At 34.9% G+C, this 23,368-nt stretch overlaps 1 protein-coding gene across 9 annotated transcripts in view; it reads right to left on the bottom strand.

Moving 5' to 3' along the window:
- Nucleotides 1–23,368, bottom strand: part of QKI (QKI, KH domain containing RNA binding) — a 160,216-nt gene that overhangs the window by 33,324 nt on the left and 103,524 nt on the right. For all 9 annotated transcript variants that reach the window (XM_064598334.1, XM_045865863.2, XM_045865859.2 and 6 more), the window contains one exon: nucleotides 14,245–14,388. In XM_064598334.1, coding sequence (XP_064454404.1) covers nucleotides 14,245–14,388 — 144 coding nt within the window. The remainder of the gene's footprint in view (nucleotides 1–14,244; nucleotides 14,389–23,368) is intronic.

Below are 23,368 nucleotides of genomic sequence, written 5' to 3'. Positions count from 1 at the left end.
GGATCAACTCATTCTCATTAACAATTTAAGAAGCTATCAGCCTTCTATACAGTCCTGCCTATATGAGAGGAAGCAAGGACTGGCTCCTTTCAAACCTATAATTTATGAGTTTATTCAAACCTGCCAAATTGCTTTAAGTAAACGCCTCTCACATTTGAAAATTCCCATGGCAACTCATTTTAGTTTGGCAGACAAGCAGAACTAAATTCAATCCTTTTATCCTGCAGCTAAACCATTACAATAGTAATTCTGCTCTGACACTCTGAAGAGACTGCTAATTACTGTACTCTGGGTCCCTAGACAGATTTCCCATTCAGATTAAAATGGTTGTGCATGGCAGAAAACAGTAGCAACACCTTTCTTTACATGAGAGAGATGTTCTCTCGTATTACAGCTCTATCAAGGACCAAGTGCATCACAGTGAGATGTCTTTCAATGTATCTTTTAATACCTTACCTTCTCTCCCAATAAAATGAAAAGGAGGAGAATACCACAGACCTGAATGAGTGACACTATGGTCAAGAACTAAATGTAATAGTATCCGTTCATTAACAACCCAGTTAAAAACCTTTAACTCCAAGATAAGACTACTCCATCTCCAGAGTCATTATCTCTCTTCTTTTCAGGTTATAATTGGTACACAGTTAACTATGAGCCAAATGTATATAGCATTAGAAAGAAGAGAATCTTTGGGTAACGTGAAAAGCAAACTTAAAAATTTTGTGGTGGATCCTCGTCTCTCTACCACTATCCCAAATTTTGATAGCATCTGTAGTTTTTTAAATGACTACAGTGAATTAAAATTACTTGAAATATTTTTTTTCCCAATGTCTTAATATTCCTTGAAATAACTAGAAGCAACTTTAAATTTCAAAATCCTCATCTGGAAATTTGTCAGAATCTATTATGTATTAGATCAATTATTACTGAGCTCCACGTATATAAGTGGTTTCATGAAGGAATAAGCTATAATATCCAAAACTGATTCATGTTCAAGTTCTCAAATACTTATAAGCAAGCTTAAAGAAAAAGTAAAAGAACAAACAGATATGATTATCCCCACCATAAAGTAAAAGTTGAAATGTTAAAAAGTGAAATGAACACTTTATGACACCAGTCTGGGACTCGTGGCATCCTGTATGCCAAAGTCTGTCTTAAATTATGAGATGATGTAAACTTCAGCTGCCTAGAAACATTAATTTCTCTAATACAAGGTTGGTACTGCTCATTTAGTCTTTCCGTTTAGTATTTTACCTCCTTAACAGTAATCTTTACCTCTGTTCCTACTGAAAGGGAAGAAAAATTATAGTGAGAAAGAGGATATTTGGCCATAATATGCCTCCCCTCTACTTTCTCAGTCTTCATATCAACAGAAGTCTGGCACAATATCCCCCCCTGCTTCCACTATTCTAGTGTTTTTGAGGTTCCTTAGGAGAAGATTAGAAAACATCATAGGATATGTACCCATGTAAGGTCTTAGCTAATGATGAGAAATAGTATTATTTTACAACTAACTGGAATGAGAATTAATTGAAAGAGAGATGGTATCTGATCAGCTGAGATAATAGATGCATTCCCATAGTGAGTGAGTGAATGAGTGAGAGAAAGAGAGAGTGAGTGTGGGGGGGAGAAAGAGAAAGATGGAAAAGAGAGAGGGAGAGAGGGAGAGAGGGAGGGAGAGAGAAAGAGAGAGAGGAGGAGGGAGCAGGAGAAAGAGAGAGAGAGAGAGGAAGAAAGATGGAAAGAGGGGGAGTGGGAGAGAGCAAGATGGACAGAAGGAGAGAGGGGGATGGATAGATTTAGAGAGAGGAGAAAGGAAGAGGGAGAGTGGGAGAGAAAAGTTGGAGGGAAGAAGAGAAGGAGGGAGGGGAAACAGACTTTTATATACGATGTTACATTTTAGTAACATTAATATATGGTTTTATAATCTTCTTCTTATGCTACTGTAATCAAAAACCTATAAAGTAAGATTGTGGATTAGCAATGAGGTTACATTTTGTAGGTAAGGAATAGAATTACTTTCTTTCTGTGTGGTGCCTCCTGTGACCAGTAACTGAGCTTATAATTGCCACAGTCAATGATGTAGTTGAGGTAACCAGTCCATACCAGATGTATTTTTTAAAAAAGAAAATGTCTTATAATTCCATATAACTAAAATAGTAATTTTTACCTTTAAAAAAGTCATTCTAAGGCAACTGAGCAATAAATAATAGCCTAATTTTACAAATAAGGAAATAAAAGCTCCAAGTGACAGTCCCTGACCATGCATGATTTGTGCAACCCTACTACTGCATCTGTCACCACTTTTAATGACCTGACACACAAACACACTGATGTTCTGTCTGTATGAGTCCTGTGTCTTAAAGTTCCAGGTCAAGCCTCACCTACCTATGTGAAGTCTTCTTCCCTAAGCACCCAGTCCATGGTGACACCTTCTTGTAAATTCAGTTAACATCTTCTCTAACACTGACTGCCACCTATATACTGCTTGGTACTATCTCTCTAGAAAATGTGTTGCATGAAGTTAAGTGGCATTTTTTTGAGGAAAAAAACAAAGACTTCAAAATTAAAGGGGAAAATTGTCATTATATAAAATGTAGAGTGACATCTTTCAATGATGCTAAACCCTGTTCATACAGGTTGTGTAAGCTATTCATACACACACATACATATACACACATGTACCCATGTGCATATACCAAATTAGTTTGCTATTTCAGTATTTTCAAGGACAATATATTATTGTGCATATTTTCACAATGAACATTTTTATACATCTCTTTCAGTAATTCACAAAAGTAGGGAAAATGGCTAAGAATAGGAGAAACGTGAACATTTTCAATCACCTTCATCTAAACAACATTTACAGAACATATACCCAACTATTGCAAAATAAACATGTTTTGAAGTGTATGTGGGATATTCATAACATACCATATGCTGGACTATAAAAAGTCCTAATTAGACTCAAAAAGACTAAAGTCTTAAAGAATATATTCTCTAAGAAAAAAATTAAATTAGAAATCAGTCACAGTAGTAAGATAAATAGAAAAGTCCCAAATATCTGGAAACATGTGAAAATAACTCATAGGTCAAATTAGAAATTACAAAGGAAATTTAAAAATATTTTGAACTGAATGGTAATGAAAATACAATATAACATTATTTTTTGGAAGCAGCTAAAGCATTATAGAGAGAAACTTGTATCTTTACGGCAGAAGAAAGTAGAATAGAGAAAAATCAACAAAACCAAAAGTTGGTCCTTAGAAAATATCAATAAAATTAATAAAACTCTAGAGCTAGGCTTATCAAGAAAATAAGAAAAGTCACAAATTGCTAATGTCATGAATGAAAGAACACTACCACAGATTCTACAGAACTTAAAAAGATAAAAAGGGAACAACTTCATGACAAAAACTTAACTTAGATGACAAACTCCTTGAAAAATATAAAAACAAGAAAAAACCTGACAAGTTTCATATTTATGAATAAAACTGAATTTATAATTAAAAGCCTTCCCACAAAATCAGAAAACAAAAAAAAGCAAGCCACTGAGTAGAATAACTGACCAAGAATTTATTCCCAAATTATATGAAGAATTGTTAGAACCAAAAAAAAGAACAAGTCAATAAAAAGACAGAAGGTTTAAACAGATACTTCACCAAAGATACATAAATTGTCAAGAAGAACATGGAAAGATGCTTGAGATCATTTGTCTTTGGAGAAATAAAAATTAAAATTACAACAGGTGAAAGGATAGACTGGTTTATCTATTCAATGAAATACTAATTATCAACAAAAAGGTAGAGCCCACTGATACATGCATGATACATGCAAAAACATGGATGAACTTCAAAAAACTGTCACACCATGCTATATGAAAAAAGGCAGGCACAAAAATTTTTTCATTTATATGAAATATAGTAAATGCAACACTGAGTCCAAAAAAGTTGAATTCATACAACCAAAGAGTAGAACAGTGGCTACGAAGAGGTGGGGGGTGGGAGAAATGGGGAGACATTCATCAAAGGATACAAACCTTCAGCTGTAAGTTCTACAGACTTACATACAGCATGGTGACTGCAGTTAACTTTACTGTATACTTGAAATTTGCTAGTGTAGATCTTAAGTGTTCTTACCACACACACAAAAAATAACTATGTGAGGTGATGGATGTGTTGTAATTACTGTGATAACCATTTCACAATGTATATATAGATCATCACACACACCTTAAAAAAAACACACACCTAAACATATATAATTTTTATTGGTCAATCATATATCAATAAAGCTGGGGGAAAATAGAAGTTTTGAGACCATCAAAAGGGGGTGGGCGGAACTAATCCCAGCAGTTGCCTGGAGGCAGCAGGAGGAGGTGGTTAATTGATGCAAAGGGGTGAAGGAAATCTTTTTTTTTTTAATTTTTTATTGTTACGTTAATCACCATACATTACATCATTAGTTTTTGATGTAGTGTTTCATGATTCATTGTTTGTGCATAACACCCAGTGCTCCATGCAGAACATGCCCTCTTTAATACCCATCACCAGGCTAACCCATCCCCCCACCCCCCTCCCCTCTAGAACCCTCAGTTTGTTTTTCAGAGTCCATCGTCTCTCATGGTTTGTCTCTCCCTCCGATGTCCCCCCCCCTTCATTCAGGGTGAAGGAAATCTTGACTGTGATATACAGTTGTCAAAACTCAAACTGTATACTTAAAATGAATGTGTTTTAATTTATGTATAATAATGGAAAAAAAAAAACCCTTAAATTCCTTTCCCTCAAGTATTCAAAATGACTATTCTTCAGCATTGAGAAACAGCTCAACTGTATTTAAATCAGACCCATGAGCTGCCAGATTATTTCTTAAACATGTATATCTCTAGAACACTAGATGTGAATGCACTCTCAGCAAAAAAATTTGATGGTCAATTAAATTTGGAAATGGTTCCTACCAGAGCTTCACAATACTTACTAGCATATTAAAGGCTTCCTTTACCTGGAATACCTATGGAAAGTGTCTGTCTCATGGAATACAGTTAGGGAAATGTCACTGCCCTAAATATTAAGGATCTTGCCAATAATTTTCTGGATCCTAGTGCCCTAAAACACAGTCAACCTGGAATAAGTATTTGTTAATCTGAAAAAAATACTAGGATAGCTGCACTTGGGTAGCCAACTATTACCTCAAACTTACTAGGTCCAAACCTGAGCTCCTGATAATCTCTTCAAAGTCTGTTCCCACTGAAGTCTTCTTTATCAAGGTAATAGCAATTACATCCTTCCAGTTGTTCAGTCTACAATCCTTGCTGTCATCCCTGACTCCTTGCTTTCTAACATCCCATAGACAATCCATTAGCAAAACTTGCCAGCTTCACTTTAAAAATAAGCTCAGAATCAGACCACACTTCACTTCTACAGCTATCTTGGCCCAATTCATCATTACCACTCTTGTGGATTAATGCAATAGTCCACGAATTCGCAAACTTTCTCTGTAATGAGACAGACAGTAAATGCCTTTTCTGGGTATATGGTCTCTGCTGCAGTTACTCAACTTACTACTGAAGCACAAAAGCAGCCACAGACAATATGTTAATGAATAAGCATGGCTGTGTTTCAATAAAACTTTTTAATGGACAATGAAATTTGAATTTCATACAATTTTCACATTTCATGAAGTATCCTTCTCCTGATTTTCCCCCAGCCATTAAAAATACAAACACCATTCTTAGCTCGTGGGTTATTCAAACACAGGTGGGAGGACGGGTTTGGCCCATGGGCCATAATTTGCAGGCTCCTTTGAGAGCTTCCTTTCTTCCACTCTTATACTCTTTACTCTGTTTTAAACAGAGCAGGTCAAGTAATCCTTGAAAAATAATAATCAGATCATGTCATTCCTCTCTCCTCAAAGCCCTCCAATGGTTTCACCCATCCTAGACTAAAAGCTTGAATCATTAAAATAGTAGACAATTGATCTATGATCTATGCTAATATATACATGAGCATATCAAAACCAAATTAATTACAAACAGGTTTACTGTGTTACAAAAGGCAAAATGAACTGGAAATTTATAACATATTACAATATCACTGTAGCAATTATAAAGGAAATGAAAACATCTGATGACAGAATTGGTAAATGAGTAAATTAATATACAAGCTTTCTCTAAGGATCAAATACATGTTAAAGTGACTTGAAAATGTATAAAGGTAAGAAGTCATTATTTCACAGTTCACTGAATTCTGTATACTTGTATAAGCATATTAGGTAAATCCTAAGATTTTAAGAAGAAATTCAGCCAAGAAATTTAACAGCCCAGTTTATTTTGAAGGGATCACAGAAAAAAAGTGTGAGAATTATGATGTGTATAAGAATAAGCATTAAAACGTCACCTGAAGAAAGCTTCCTAATTATAATAAAGTTCAATATATATGTAAAAGCCTAAGGTTTACATATATAAGAACTAAATAATCTACTTAAAATATAATTTGTCTAACTACAAAATAATTCATCATAAAGGCTATATTAAATTAGTAACTATCATACAATTTCAGTTGAAGATCCAAAAATTTGTAGAAAAGCAAGTTACAGTGCCACTTTGCAGTAAATCCTACCATCAAACACAAATAATCAACATATCCTGTCTTAAATATTAGGGAAAAATTAGTAAATAATCCATATTGTAAAATTCCATACGAATCATGAAAACTACAGGGTTTTTTTTCCTACTCAATTAACTTATATAATAAAGCAGTTATATAAAACCAGAAATCACAAATCCCTAAATAATTCCATGTAACACTAATTTCCTTATAGGGTACACTTAAAATAAGAAGGCTATCACTATATTAAAGCATGTCACAACACACAGTTTCTTCCTATAAATGCTTTCCTTAATATTCTACCTGCATATTTAGCAAAATTCTACTGGTCAGTTTGAGGATTTCCTCAAAATCATTTTAGAAAAAGTGATTTTTTGTCTTTGCTCACTTCTTTCTACTCCATCCTTGTACTTCAAAATTTTTTCTCCCATTTATAAAATAACTTAGAAAAAAATAACACATGTGGAAATTAAACTTTATAGTCACACAGAGCTATCCAAAATCCTAAATTATTTCATTAACATTTTCCTTCTTTGACTTTACATGTTTTCACAACTACCTGTTTACAATTGAGTCACTTCCTCACCACACAACAGTTTCATACCAGATAGCAGCTCACTTGATGCCCTACTTGCAGAGGCCAGTATAGAGCTTGAATTTTATTCTAAGTGAAATGGCAAGTCATATCTTTAATAGGATTTACATATTGTTTTTAAAATCACTCTTACTAACTTACGGGAGAATTAAATGGAGTAAAACTAACAGTGGGCAGAGAGATTACTTCAACTGGGTGGCAGGAATACATGGGCTCAAGAAGTACTTTGAAGTTAGATTTATGTTTATTTTTATATTTATATAATTTATATTTACGTAATTTTATATAATAAAAATATATTTTTATTTATATTATATTCAGCAAAATTAGGACACTGTTCTATAGTCCTTTTTTTATCAGTGAGTATAGTTTAAATTTTCACAGAAGATCACGTTGTAATTATAATAGCATAGTGAAGGCCTCAAAAATCTGAAAAAGCATAGTTCAGGTTATGAAAATAAGCTTCAAACAACAGAACAGACTACTTAAAATAAAAAGATATATTTAGCAGATATTCGGTGGTAACAGACTTATACATGTCAGATAAAAACATTACCTGTAACTAGAGAAATTATTCTTCCCTAATTATGGTTTGATTTATGATTTAAGAAACAAAATCAAACCATGCCTAATGCTCAGACTTTACTAATGAAGTGTGAGTCATCTCAACAACCCCTTACCTTTGCAATAAAATAAGATTTTTGAACTATTTCCTGAAAAAAAAAAAAATTACCAAGTGCTCTAATGATGCTAAGGTTTCTCTGAGTCCATGTGCTTGTTAGAAAAATGGAGGGGGGGGGGGAGAGGACCTATTTCATAAGGTTGTTTTGAAACCCAATTTGAATTTAAAGGTTTGAACTGGTTTACTAAACATTTAGTTATGTGTAGTGTTATGTGAATTAATGGGGACACATTAAAATCACCAAAATCTGTGGAAAATTAGAACCCTGTCACACCGAGTATAGGTACAATCTTTACCCAGATTTTTTAAATCTTAAAAATCAGCAGATACAAGATACAAAATCAACTATTTATTACATTTAATTAAGAAATTTCAGATAAAGCAAAAAGTCTCTGCTTTCCGCTCCCTTCCTCCCCTGCCCGGGTCCCTCAAGCCAGGGATAGATCTTTTGCTATAATAACATTAAACAAAACGGGCAAAAAAACCATTAAAATACATGCAACTCTTTATACATCTATTTCTTTCCAAAAATCAACTTAACCTATACGGTTAGGTAAGAAACATTTATACTGTAATAATACAAAGACAATTCCACACTTTAGCTATAGATTTATTCTGTGAATGTAGATGTAATCTGAATCATATTCTCCATAGAAACAATATGAAACTAGGGACTGTGTACCTGTTCAAGATATCAACATAAAGGTAAAAATATTGTTTTTTGTTACAAAAATATCTGTAATATCACACAGCTGCTTAATATAAAAACCTAAAAAACCAAACATTTTATAAGAACCGTAAGAAGTATTTTATTCACATTTTTGTAATTAAAGGGCTTATTAAAATTATTTTTGTTTAGAGAAAGCAAAGATTTAGGACTTTGGTTAAAACAAGGTTTTAGACTGTGTTGGGAAACAATCATTTTCATAAAACACTGGCAGGACTATAAATCGGTATAAATTTTCTGGAAGGCAATTTATGAATTATGTATTAAAATTTAAAATGCACCAGGCGCCTGGGTGGTTCAGTTGGTTAGGCATCTACCTTTGGCTCAGGTCCTCATCTCAGGGTCCTGGGATTGAGCCCTGCATCAGGCCCTTCGCCCTCTGCCCCTCCACCCCCACATAGTACCCTAGCTCTCAAGTAAATAAAATCTTAAAAAAAAAAATTAAAATGCACTTACCCTCTAACCTAATAATTCTACTTCAAGAGATTTATCCTACAAGTATACATGCACAAGTTAATTACCCTGCTTGCCAAATTTATGCAGCATCTTCTCAATGAAGAGAAGGAAATGTCTACTGCTGGACATTCTACTGTTTTATGGGGCCCTCAAAAGATCCAAGGAGCCATCATGGAGTGGGAAGCTGATGTAGAATGGAGAAAAAGATCACAGACAGTGAAGCAATCAATAAAAGACCTGCAAGGCCAACAGTACTGAAAGAATCATTTACATAAATAATAAAATCTTAGGGGAAAAAATTCCAGCTCCTTTTCCTCTTGTCCCATACTTTCTTGAACCCAGGCAATTAGGCTTAATTTTAAAACCATCATCTAAAAAAAAATAAATCAACTGGTGAGATCACCAATGACCACTACTTGCCAAATCCAGTGATTAACTCCCAATTCTTATCTCAACTGAACAATCGTCTGCAACAAACTCCTTCACTTGGCTTCCAGGACTCCATGTTCCTGGTTTTCCCTCAACCTCAGTGGCTCCTCTCTTTGGTCTCCTTTGCGGGATCCTCCTCTTCTTCCTGATCTCTATTTGGTGAAGTACCTGGAGCTGAGTCCCCAGACTATTCTTCACCTTTATCCAATTCTTAGATAATAGCATCCAGCCTCCTGGTTCTAAAAGCTTTTGATACGATGACAACTTCAAACTTGACATAGTCCCATCTTCTCACCTAATCTGATTGTTATAACCAAACGCCCATTTAACATTTGGTATCTCAACATTTGCACTTCCAAACCCAATTTTTTGACTTCCCTCTCAAACCTGCTCCCCTAACAGTATAAACAGGAAACAAGTCCAATTACTCAGGGTAAAAACCTTGAAGTCTTCACATACACACAACACCCAATCCATCGAAATTCCTGCTAGCTTTACTTTGGAAATAAATCCCGTATCTACTACCACTCAGCCCCTTCAACACTAGCCCCACAGCACTTTCACCTCATTCATAAAATACAAATGCTTGTGCCTTGGCATCTCCGCTTTCTCCATCACCCTCAAAGTGTGTCCTCTATTCAGAACGATCCTTTAAAATACAAATTAGACCGTGTTATTCCTCTCCTCAAACTCCTCCAAGAGCTTCTCATGTCAGACTAAAATCTAATATCCTTATCATGGCCTACAGGCCTCTGTAACCTGCCATCTCCCCCATTTCCCCCAACTTCACCTCCCACCACTCTCCACCTGCTCCCTATGCTCCTCAATGGACCCCCTTCGACACACCTCAAAAATATCTCTGGGCTATCACACTTTTGTTCTCTTTGCTTGGAAACCCCTTGGATATCCAAATGATTACATCACATTTCAATTAGGTTTTTTGTTTTCCCAAATGTCACCTTCTAAGAGGCATTCTCTAATCATCTCATATAAAATATTTCCTTAATCCATGGCTCTTGATTTCCTGCTTTTTTTTCCCTTCACATTTTAGTACAACCTAATACAGTTTATATTTCTTTTAGTTTATTGTCAGTAATCCAAGCTGCCCCATCCCCCCAACCAGAAGGTAAGCTTCAAGACGGTAGACACTTTGCTAGTCAGATTTACTCTCTCTGTATCTTCAACAGCTGACACAGTAAATGCACACAATGAACATTTATTGAATAAACTCAAAGGCCCAGAAATGAGAAGACTGAAGTTTCAAGAAATCAAATAAATACAGAATCAACCTGTGGGTCTAGTGTGGTATGTGTGTCTATGTGTGTGTACTTTAGGTTTGGGGTAGGGGTGGGGAGTGAAAAATGAAGACTGAAAGATAACCTAAGGCAAATCGATTGTAAAGCCATGTTAAAGAATTCTCCGTTCTCCTCTTGGAGTAAGAGGGAACCACCAAGAGGCTTTTTTAAGCACGTAAAGGTTATGAAGGATGGGTTTGTGGGGTCCAAAACTACAAGGACAAATGCTGGCTGTGGGGTTTTGAGTAACTCTGGCTTGACATAAGGGTAAAGAAAATGAGGGCAAAAGGACATGAGCATATTTGAGGGATGCAGCAAGTAAACTTGACTGAATTTGGTATTTTTCTGGACACCTGATAACAGTTAGAGACTCCAAACTACATGTAGGATATGAAGAGACAGGAAAGGCACAACTGAAAGTTACTGTTAACGGACATGTTAAGTAAGCACTGAGAGTGAAATGATCAACAGAATTTTGAGTATCATTATTCTCAAGATAAATTCTGAGACACGAAAACCACAAAAATGTTTCAAAAAGTTTTCATGTAATATAAAAACAAATTAAAATGATCTATTGGCAGCTCACTGGAGGGACAATCTGAGGCTAGACAAAATGTCAATGCTGATAAGAAATGTGTTGTCTTTCATGCAGTGATTCTGACAACCCTTCAACTCAGTCAAATCCAACTGAGTTGCGGCAATAATTCTTTTCTGCAATTCTGAATCTGATACGAGGGCACCTTAAATAATACATTTTAAAATAAATGCTAGTCTCCATATCATTTCCCTTTATAACTTTTACATGAACAGGAAAAAACCCAATCAAATTAATCAATTTATATGTGAATTTATATGTGAATTCTTTTCAGAAGATCAAGATGGGTCCACATTTTCAATCCAAAAATACTGTTTTGAAAATATTTAAGCAGCAATAAACTAAAGGGTTCTGTAAGGAGCCTCACAGTGAATTTTTTTATAAGGGTCAAACCAATTTTACTTAAAAAGAATGAGTTGAGAAGGAACTTGTATTTTCTCCAATTCTGAATTAATGCATTATTTTATAATCAGCACTTAGAAAGAACAGTATGTAAACCTATACAATTATAAAACAATATTATTTAGCATCAAAAAACTACAGCAAACTTTTATGAAACAGAGGTATTATGCTAAGCATTCTCCATGTATTATCTAATTTCACAATAATGACATGAGAGTTCAGTGATGTTCCAATCTTACAGATGAGAAAAGGGAGACAGAAAAAGCCACAAAGATGGGATTCAAATCCAGAAGTCAGCTTTCAAATACGATGTAATTCTGTCTCCCAAGAACTTATAAGTAAAAGCCCAAATCACTTGATAACTTCAGGGTTGTAAAGCTTCTGTTTTGTTTAAACCTTTGCTTATCAGAGCACCATCACCAGAAATGTATAATAATGTTGAGTTTAATGAAAATAAATTCCCAGGTATAGCAGTCATGTTATAACAAGCATATCTGACAAAATGGACAGGATTAAGAAATTGCTACAAAGTTAAATCACTTTATTGAGGCCACATCTTAAAGTACTTTTAGTCTACAATTGTAATTCTAAGAAAGTTTTATTACTTCAGAGGTGGTAATTAGTAACAATCCTAAAAGTACTTCCATAGAGAGAGATTTATCATCAAAAGGACTCTTTGCCTTTAAAATATAAATTGTATGAAGTTTTAAAAAAGCTTCTGCCATTTTTTATCTTCTACTATCTATTCTACTGTCCAAAGACAACTTTAAAACCAAAATGGTCCTTAAAAGTCATTTACTTCAATTCTCATTTTGTAAATGATGAAACAGACAGAAATTTACTAACTCTATAAAAGACACATAGCTAGTTACTAACACAGCTTCTAATATGATGCTCTTCCCCAGGTTAATAACTTTGAGAACTGAAGTAGTTCACAGAATGGCTGGAATAAAATAATAGGTCAGTAAGAGCTTTAATTATCAGACGCCCAGTCTATTTGCTATATTAGGTGAACTTATGTTCTTAGTATTACGTGAGCTGAGCATTTTCAGCTATATACAGCAATAAAAGTAATGTTAAATAACTTTCTGATCATGGGACTAATAGTCCAATAGACTTAGAAAAAAGCCCTTTTCTTTATAGCCTTTCAAAACTGCATAATTATTAAGGAAAAGGAGGAAGACTATATGGTTCAATAGTATACAACTATATATTTTAGTTTATAATTTAACCTGTTCATAAGATCTATTGAACAAAAGTTATGTGAAATTCTTTTCTTCCAAGTAGTTAGTTTTGTCCGCTAAATGAAAAATGTTTATAGCTTGTAAGTTTATTTATAGAACAGATTATCTGGGGAATAAAGAACAACAGACGCCATACTCATTTATGTAAATGTCAATAAATTTTTGTTTGACAGAATATTAACAGTATTCCTAGTTTTTCCAACAGCAAATTAGGATCCACATTTCTATCATTTTTACCAACATAAAAAATATTTTTAAAATGACTCTGAAAATAGTAGTTACTTATTTTTCATTTTCCATGGGAAAAATAATACTCTGGGAGTGAGTGCAATCATCATTTCTAAATGAGGAGTTACTAAAGGGTTGTTTAATAATGAGGAAAAGACAAAAAGAAGGGGGCTGGGGAGGGAGGGGGAGATGGAGGATGGAAGGGAGGGAGGATGAGAACAAAGGTGTTTGGGGTCATTTCTTTATGAGACTTCACCCTCCAAAATTACTTTCAGTGTTTTACCTAAGATCCCTAAATATGAACTTAAATAGTTTTTAGTATCTTAGAAAAAAACATTAAATGAAATGAAGTGTGAAAAGTACTCAGAATGGTGCCTGACAGATCAGCAAAAGTTAGCTCCTATTTTCCTAAAAGAAAATTTTATCATATTATGGGAAAATTTCACTATGGAACAGAAATCTTTCTATGTGAAACAGGGACATGCCAGGAGGGTACCTGGAACCCACAGGCAACTCAAACAATGTGCTCTTACTAACACAGGTCCTCCGACATAAATATTAGTTGTACAGACTTTTCTGTACACTCATTACCTGCTTACAATGAGAAATTGCTCCCCCCTCCCAAAAAAATAAAGCTTTCATCACCCTAATGATAATGCACCTACTTTCTTACCCTATAATAGAGTGATGCAATAATAATAATACCTTTGGAAAGTAGGACACCAACTGAGTTTGCTCCCCTCACAACATTTCCTTCCCCCAAAGTAAACAGGCTTTCCCATTTTAGGATCTGAGCAATGTCTATGTTTGCCAATTACACTACAGTAAATGAGTTATAAATTATTTTTATGTTATGAGGTTAAATAAAATTTCTAAAAAATAAATAACCTATTCTTTATTAACATAAACATTACAGTAATTTAAAAAAAATTAAATGGAAAAAGGGGTTGGGCCCCAAATCGAAAGATTTGGAAATTATTACTTACTGCAGGTACCAGTAATTTCTTCACTTCCTCGACGGCTCTCTTCAGTTTGATTTCTGCTCTGTTTTGAGCATCTTCCACAGTGATCAGTACATGTAAATCTTCATTGAGATGCTCCCAATTAGGCTTGCCTCTGTTCTGCTCCTCCTAAAAAATTTGCAAAACACATTACCAATTTTTCTTCTCAAAGAGAGTTTATCTTTCTTAATACTAACCTGTTGCCAATTATTTAAGCTATGTTTGCATCATTTTGCTATGATGAATCCTTGAACTCTACCTCTGAAAGTAATAATACACTGTATATTAACTAACTGGATTTAAATAAACCTTAAAAAAAATTGTGAGATTCCAATCAAAGGAGATAAAAAACTGGCATAAATTAATAGAACTAATAAAATAAAACAGCTCTCTACTACAACTTACATGTTTGCAGGGCTCATGCTAAGGAAAATATATGGACCTTAGCCTTTTAAGAATGGGAATATATTCTATAGTCAAGTATATGTTTCTGCCTGTATTTTCTGTTAATATCATTACTATGAAAATGCACCCTAATGTTTGCCAATCTGAATGGTACCCAAGAAAAATAGAGATCCCATTAATAAATGATGTGAATAAAAATTAAAATTTATGAACAAAATTTAATTTTTTTCACTTTAAGTTATTTTTATATAAATACTAATGAGGTTGTTTGGAAGTAATTATTTAATAAAAAAACCTATTAAGTATTTTCTTTTGCCTAGGGAACAGACACCATGAAAAAATGAGAAACTAGGGTATCAATGAGTTAAAAAGTTGAGAACCTCAGGGTTCTCTGTATGCCAAAGAACATAAAATGTATATACACATACCTCTACTGTGGCAAGGAAAATCAATTTTTAAATACAGATTTTAATTTTTATGTTGAAAAATGTTAACATTTTTTTCACCAGAATTCGTATTTTTTTATCATTTTTTTGGTAGATAGATCTAATAAAATGACTCATATTTTTTGGTGAACCTAAAAAAGTGTGTCTATATTCATGAGTAAGGGACTTCTGCTTCCAGCCAAGATAAAAATAACATGGACAAGATTCACTCTCCTGCCTGAACCAACCAAAAAAAAAAAAACAAATAAACAAACAAAAAACACAAAACCACAAATGGGCTAAACACAAGAAATGACAGTTCTCAAGCCTGTGAACAACAGGTAATGAAGACAGTGAGGCTGAGAGATGGCCAATCAATGAAGTAAAGCCCAGGATTACTTCAGCTCTCTGGCTTGGGAGTCTCCAGGCTGCAGCCCCGGGAAGGGTGCCAGACTGCCTCTCTGGGTTGAGGTAACTAAGCTAAAAATCCAGGTAGACCAACACACCTAGAGTTCAGACAAGAGTACTAGAAAGAGCTATACTGAAAGAATTCTGGAGATCTGCACAAGGTCCACTCAAACACTCAGCTGAACACTAGTCAGTGCATGTGTAAAAGAGGAAATACCAGAGGCTGGAGAAAGAACCAGCCACAGGACTCAGTAAAAGTGCTGGGTTCTTCACAGAGAGCCAGAGTGAAAAGACTTCATGATTCACAGACACTGGGTAAAGTAAATAGAAGGTCTTGCCTCAGTAATGGGAAATAATTAAACCTGGTCTGAGCACTATTCCGGTACTGCCTAAGTAAATCTTAAAAGCAAGACCTAAAAGGATGAAAAGTGTTCCTAACTTAAACTGTGTCCCAGAACAAAGCCCAAGAATACTTACAGGAATAGGAGACATGCACCCAAAAAGGTAAGTCACACTATTTGGCATCTAATCAGAAATTAACAGGCATGAAAAGAAGCAGGAAAATACAACATAAATGAGAAGAAAAACCAATCAAACTAGTCTAGAATTGTTATAATTAGTAGACACTACAAGCTAGTGTGTGTGTGTGTGTGTGTGTGTGTGTGAGCGCGTGCGTGCGCACACACATATATGTGAGACACGAATACAGATACTAATACAGTGATAACTGAGGGACATTTATAATCCAAAATATTTAGGAAGGTGTAAAAATAAAAACTAAAATCATAAGTGACTTAACACAGAAACTTTTATATATGGAAAGACAAAAATTTGCCAAAGAATTTAAAAAGAAAGAGATATTTGCATCATAGGAACAGAGAATAAAGTTAAAGTATAATTTAACATTGTGCTTTACTGAATTTATTGAATAAATTTTTAAGCTGTAAAACACCTTGGTAAATATATACTCTTAATTAATTCAATAACTGAAGTGCCAGTTAAAAACTGAAAAGAAAGTTATACCTATCCTAATGTTTGCTTCAAAATGAAGGGTTTTGTTTAGTTTTTAAAACACTTAAAAAAGAACAAAAACTTGTAGACAAAGATGGTGAAATTATTGTAATCATGTACTTTCACTCCCTCCTAAAATTCTAGAATACTGTAGAGAGTTTAAAATGTACAAAACTATGTCATAAGGAAGAAGAAAATGGGAAAGAAAACAATTTAGAAACTACAAAACATATGGGCTAAGCAGTCAGGGATTTAGCTAACCCCAGGTGAAAAGGGACCAATTTCTGCTGTAGACCACCCCATCCCATCCCTCAGGGAAAAAACTGAGGAAATGGCAGCATTTCCTCAGTAGTAGGGGTAAAGGTGGGGCTAACACTAGAAGACTGGTTGAATTCTCATTAAGGAGCAGCTGACAATCTCCACCTCTCCTCTCCCCAGATAGCTGGCATTCCATTATTCCCAGCAAGAGATAAGAAATATATTCCTAAAGAGTTCATTTTACAGAACTGGGTTTTTTTTTTAAAAGATTTATTTATTATTTATTTATTTATTTGAAAGAGAAAGACAGACAGAGCATGAGCATGAGCAGGGGGTAGGAGGCAGAAGGAAAAAGGAGCAGCAGACTCCCTGCTGAGCAGGAAGCCTGATGCAGGGCTCAATCCCAGGACCCTGGGATTGTGACCTGAGCTGAAGGCAGACACTTAACTGACTGAGCCACCCGGTGCCCCAAGAACTGGGTTTTGAGGGGCAGTTCATAGGATCACTTACATACTGAAGGCTGAGGTGTCCAGCCTTCTACCCCACTCCTCATCTAGAGTGAGGGCAGTCAGCCCACACACTAGGGAAGGGAGACTGGAAGACCTTTCTCTGGGAGTCTGACCAGCCCAACAAACAGAAAACAACCTCAAGAAAGCAACCACTGACCAGAAAGAAGAAAAATTTGAAACTCTGCAGAGAGTTAAGAGAAGACACTATCCTTGAAACAGATAAAGGATGCTGTTAAGAAAATTCAAAACACAAAAGGGAACTTGAGAAACTAAAAATATGATAGTAAAAATGAAAACTTGATAGAGATATTAGAAGAGAAAAATTTAGAAACTCTCCCTCCAAGTAGCAGCAAAGACACAGGGGGAAAATGGTGAAGAACAGTATAAAAATTAGAGGACTAGTTCAAAAGGCCCAGAAACTAAATGACAGATGTCTTACCAAGAAAAAGAAAAACGAAGGGAGAAAAGTCATTAACATAATACATACTTTTAAAATGAAACTGAAGGATAAGAGCTTCCAAATGAAAAGGGCCCACTGGGTTCTCACCAAAATGGAAAAAGAAGATGAAAACTAAAAAAAATCAACTAACAGCAACTAAGCACACAAGGTAGCAATAAGGAATAAATACCAAGAATCTCCAGTGGGGGTGGGGGTGGGGGGACCCATGTTTTCATCCTCAGACTTCATAAAGTGAACATTATCAAACTTGATTTTTAAAAAAAAGCTTTTAAGATCATTCTACCCAGAAGCCAGATTTATCCAATTGTAGTCCATTCTAAACTAAGGTAGAGTTAAGAAAATTCCTTCAAGAGTGAGAGTTTTAAGCCTAGTAATTATTCAATACAAACAATTTCTCCCTGTGTTCGTTTTCTGTTTCTGTAATGGATAATAAAGGCAATATGGAATTGGCAATTACTATAGAAGTCAATAAAACCTATCCATAGATGTTCTCTTTCAGTCATAAAAAAACAAGTAAGAAATTACTGTAGGATTAGAGTACATACTTCTGTACCCAATAGCTACATTAAGAATCTACACCCTAACTTTCTCACTTCAATAAATAATTTGGGACAAATAAAAGGTTGAAATGAAGGAGAGAGGACGGATGGCAAATGGATATACATCAAAAATGGTGTATCTCTTAGAAACTTTGGTCAAGGTATTTGATTTCTTTCTACAGTTACATTTCAAATTATATATATATATATATATTTTAAGATTTTACTTATTTAGTTGAGAGACTGAGAGCAAGCACAAGCGGGGAGGGGGGCTGAAGAGGAGGGGCAGAGGGAGAGAAGCAGACTCCCCACTGAGCAGGGAGCCCGACAAGGGCTCAATCCCAGGATCCCAAGATCATGACCTGAGCCAAAGGCAGACACTTCACCAACTGAGCCACCCAGGTGTCCCTCAAATAATATTTCAAGAGTCAACAGCAGAGATAGGATGTAGAAAAAAACAGCTCATTATTACTCATGATGACAGTGTCGGTTTTATAATCATCCAGAGCAATGTCATGTCATTTAATGTGCCACCAAATCTTCACAATACAGAAGAACCTGGATATTTTTCCAATTGACACAGTCCAAATTTGCATTCCAGCACAGTCATCCCTGCTGATTTCTAGGCCTTCAAATTCAACTGCCAACTTGACATGTGGACGTCATTGTCTCCAAAGCACTCAACATGTCTCAACTGGAGCTCATTATCTCCCTTCTCCAAACTTCTCTACAAGTGGGTCTCAGTTATTTTTTATCCTAATAAGTGCAGACTTTTTAAACTTGAGGACAAAGACTAACTGGTTTTGTAGAAAAATCTTTGAAATGCAGTCATAAGGTTATTTATGCCTTGACAGAGAGAAGCTGCTATACATATACCCACCCACTCAATCCACAGAAATTTCAGGTGCCATTTCTTGCTTATATTCATTCCATGTTGTAAATAAACTGGCCTATTCACAAACATGGATTCTGCTACCCATAACTATGTAAGTTATCACCTATATCCAGAATGCCTTCTTTAATATTTGCTTTTATTTATCTTTTGTTCTAAGTATCATACTGCAATTTAATTACCTGTTCTAGCTTATTAGAAAGTTTCATCTTAGCTGAATACTAGAACCATGTCTCACTGATTTTTAAACTCTTGATAATATGTATATAACTGACTTTACACGTATCTGGCCCTTAACAAATACTTACTGAACAACTGAGCTTTTATTATTGAGGAATGTCATTAAAATACATCAGTATACTGCAGCTTTCCCCACAGTGCCTTGCTGTATTATTTTTGTATCTCTGTCTATATAAGCCTCTATATAACCTCCGTTCATTATATATCTTGGTTTCTGGGCCTGCTTCTTTTTGACCTCGTATTTAAGTTGCCAGTTACATTTGACAATCTTTACCCCCTTTTATTTTTGGTCTCCTCTAGTCAACTTTCCCAGATTTTCTACAATAATGCTTCTGAGGTCTGATTTTCATATCCAAAGTTTGTGCTTTGTGCTTCTCCTTTACTCTATCACCTCAGTACTACCTTGCTTCACTCTATCAGAAGAATGCAGTAATAGGTCAAAGTCTTTTTAAAACTGCCCAAGACTTAGGGGCGCCTGGGTGGCTCAGTTGGTTAAGCCTTCGACTCTTGGTTTTGGCTCAGGTCATGATCTCGAGCCCTGAGATACAGACCTGGGCCAGGCTCCACGATCAGTGGTGGAGTCTGCTAAAATTTCTCTCTCCCTCCCCCTCTGCTACTCTCCTTGCTTGGCTCTCTCACTCTAAAATAAATAAGTAAAATCTTAAAAAAAAAAAAAAAAAAAAAAACCGCTGACAAGACTAAAGTTATATCTTAATATAACAGAGACAACATTTAACAAAATATCAATAGAGCTTTATTTATATAGTAAATTAAAGTTTAGTAGCATATAAAGGAACTCTATAATACCACTCATTCCTAATTAGAGAATAGATACAATTACCAATGATACTTTATTATGATCTACATTCTTGACAAGTATACTATAAAGAAATAACAAATTTCAAATAACTTTTAGTCTCCCAGGTGATGAAGAAGAAATTCAGAAATGAAAATAACAATGGTGGTGATGATATGATATGTAACTAAGCTTTTATTAAACACTTACTGCTTGCCAAGTACTATGCTTAGTAATACAAACACACCAGCTCATCCAATCCTTCTAATAGCCATATGAGTACAGTACTATTATTCTTACTAACACGTTAATACGGAGGTTGAGACAGACATGGCTTGCCCAGGTCATGCAGAAAATAAGTGTTCTGTCAGTTCTGACAGAATGACTTCAGAGCCTGCAGTAGCAACACTAATTCCTAGCATAAGACATCACCTACATGAGAGCCCTAATTAAGCAAACTGCCCTAAAATAGCATAAATAGTGAAAAAGCCAGAAACAGAACACTGACATCTTCAATCTTGAGAACTTTTTCTATTTTACCATTTTACCTTTAAAAATTTGTGTGGTATTTTAACATGTCTTGCATAGCATTCAGAGATAGTAGGGACTTTGGATATAGATAAGGAAACAAACAATTTGGTAAATGTGGTTTTTGTTTTTTTGATGTTGGTCCTATGTCCTAATTCCAAGTCAAGTGCTCTTTCTCCATAAATGAATTCCTGAATAAGTTACATGAAGAACAGTATCAACAACTGGCAGAGAAGTACCTGGTAAAACAGATCTCTTACGTCTACAAACACGCTTTTTTTCTAGATAAGACAACTGCCTATCAAATTTCAATGACACAAATATACAAAAATGATAAACCTGTGGCCACTTAACACATAGAATTCCTTCAGTTATTAAAGTTTTCAATGGGTGAGATTCTTACAACTAAAATTTGGCCTTAATACACAATTAATATATCCAACATTATAAATGAGTTGGGGCTAATTCAAACCATTGTCCTGAAACAAGTTCTAACCATTCCTTCTCAATTATACATCCTCCATTTCATTTTTGAAGCTACTATATGCAGTGACATAAACATATTAAATCAAAAAAATTCTCAAAATTTGAGGAACTACTTAAAAACACCTGATGAGTCAGTGCCCTGTGAAGTTTAAAATTATGTTCTAATTACAGCATCTATCTGAACAACAGAGTAATTCTATAACATGAAACATCAGACCACACTGATTGTACCAACCCCTGCTGATAAAAAAAATCTCTTTTAATTGCACATTTGTAGTCAGGCAAATGAGCCCAAGACTTCTGCCCCTACTGTGCTCTTAATGTGAAAGTTCATATGCCAAAACTTCCAAGAAAGGAATTCAAAAGTGTTACATATTTAAGCAAACCAAGATTCCAATAACACACTTATGAATATATACATTTTAAGCCAAGAGATAAAGCTTAAACATGTAACTATCTCCAGCTGTATATACAATCTTAAATTAGTAAGAAATATTCATTGAGAAACTGGACATAAAGTAGATTTCACATAATTTAACTGCTCACTGACTCTGGATATCAAGTTCCTCAAAAATTTTAACTTGAACTTGAGCCCAGCAACAATCATATTTTCCTTTTCTTTTTTTAAAGATTTTCTTATTTGAGAGAAAGAGAGAAGAAGACTCCCAGCTAAGCAGGGAGCCTGACATGGGGCTCAATCCCATAACACCAAGATCATGACCTGAGCCAAAATCAAGAGTTGGACACTTAACAGACTGAGCCACCCAGGCACCCCAACAATCATATTTTCAAAGCAAATTATTTTCTAATAATATATGAAGATTAGAATATGTCTATATTCAGTTTGTTGAAGCCTCCTCCAGGAAATTCTTTAAGAAGCAGGCATTCGACAAATGCTTATTCAATTAAGCACAATGAGGGGCGCCTGGGTGGTGCAGTCAGTTGAGCGTCGGACTCTTGGTTTTAGCCCAGGTACTGATCTCAGGGTTATGAGATCAAGCCCCACATCGGGCTCTGTGCTCAGTGTAAAGTCCGCCTGAGATTCACTCCCTCTTCCTCTGCCCCTCCCACTCGTTCTCGCTCTCTCTCTCTCAAATAATTAATTAAGCATAATGAAACAATTTACTAAATTTGAAGAACTTTTATTGTTATGTCAAATATTTTCCAAGTTAAGAACAAAGGGACTATTCTCAATACTTTTCCTTCACAAGAAACATTTCCTATAAACAATACTAAAAGACTGTCAGGTATGTCCTCCTTCCAGTTTTCATACAGTAATTCTACTAATTTAAGTGTGTAATGACCCTGTGTCTAAACTAAACTTATATATCACCAGTTATGGCCACACTCTGGCCAAATTATGGCCAAATAACATTGGTTTCTTCCAATGACGACCAAAAATTATCAAGATTTCTCTAGATCTGAGCTGCCTGTAGTATGCGGAAATAACTTTGGATTGTGACCATTTGGGAAGCTGAATGTGATCTTGACAATGCTACAGTGAAGGTGAAAAGACTGAACTAAATATGTATGAAGAATTTCCCCTAAAAAGACAAAAATGATCAAGTGATTTTTAATTTCACTTCCCAGCAAGTTTAAAGATCAATGGCTGGATAACGGTTAACAAAAATAGAGAGTGAGAACAGAAATAAAGAACTGTCAGGAAATCCTTTTGGAAACCTGGGGATGAGTTTCTGTTGCTAACGATTACCCATATAAAAGCAGTTATTGCCCATGGAAGCATGAAACACTTCCTCAAAGCATTAGAATCCTTCTGCTATTCTATGTGAAATTTTGTATACTGTTTTATTCTCTTCACTACCTAGTACATGTAAGAAAAGATTATTAAAGGTATAGAAAAGTAGTCATTTGTTTTAAAAAGTGATATTTTAAAATATTAAATTGGAATATTTACTTGCTGATAGTACACTAAGAAAAAAGAAAAAGACTTAACATTTCTACTTTTTCCTCCCCCAAATCAAAATCCCAATTTCAAAAATCATCTCCTCTTAATGAAATCTTCCCCAGTTCCTCTCAGACAAGATGTTTCCTTCTATCGTTTTATCTTCTGACATAGTAAGTCTGATTTGTATTACTATCTATAAAGCTCCAAGAAGTCTAGAATCAAACTCACCTCCATACTCCTTAGCAC

This window comes from Mirounga angustirostris, unplaced genomic scaffold (genome assembly GCF_029215605.1).
Source record: "Mirounga angustirostris isolate CCGP_5_RB_7025 unplaced genomic scaffold, mMirAng1.0.hap1 SCAF_8, whole genome shotgun sequence".
Taxonomy (NCBI): Eukaryota; Metazoa; Chordata; class Mammalia; order Carnivora; family Phocidae; genus Mirounga; species Mirounga angustirostris.
This window is presented reverse-complemented; position numbering and strand designations above follow the sequence as displayed.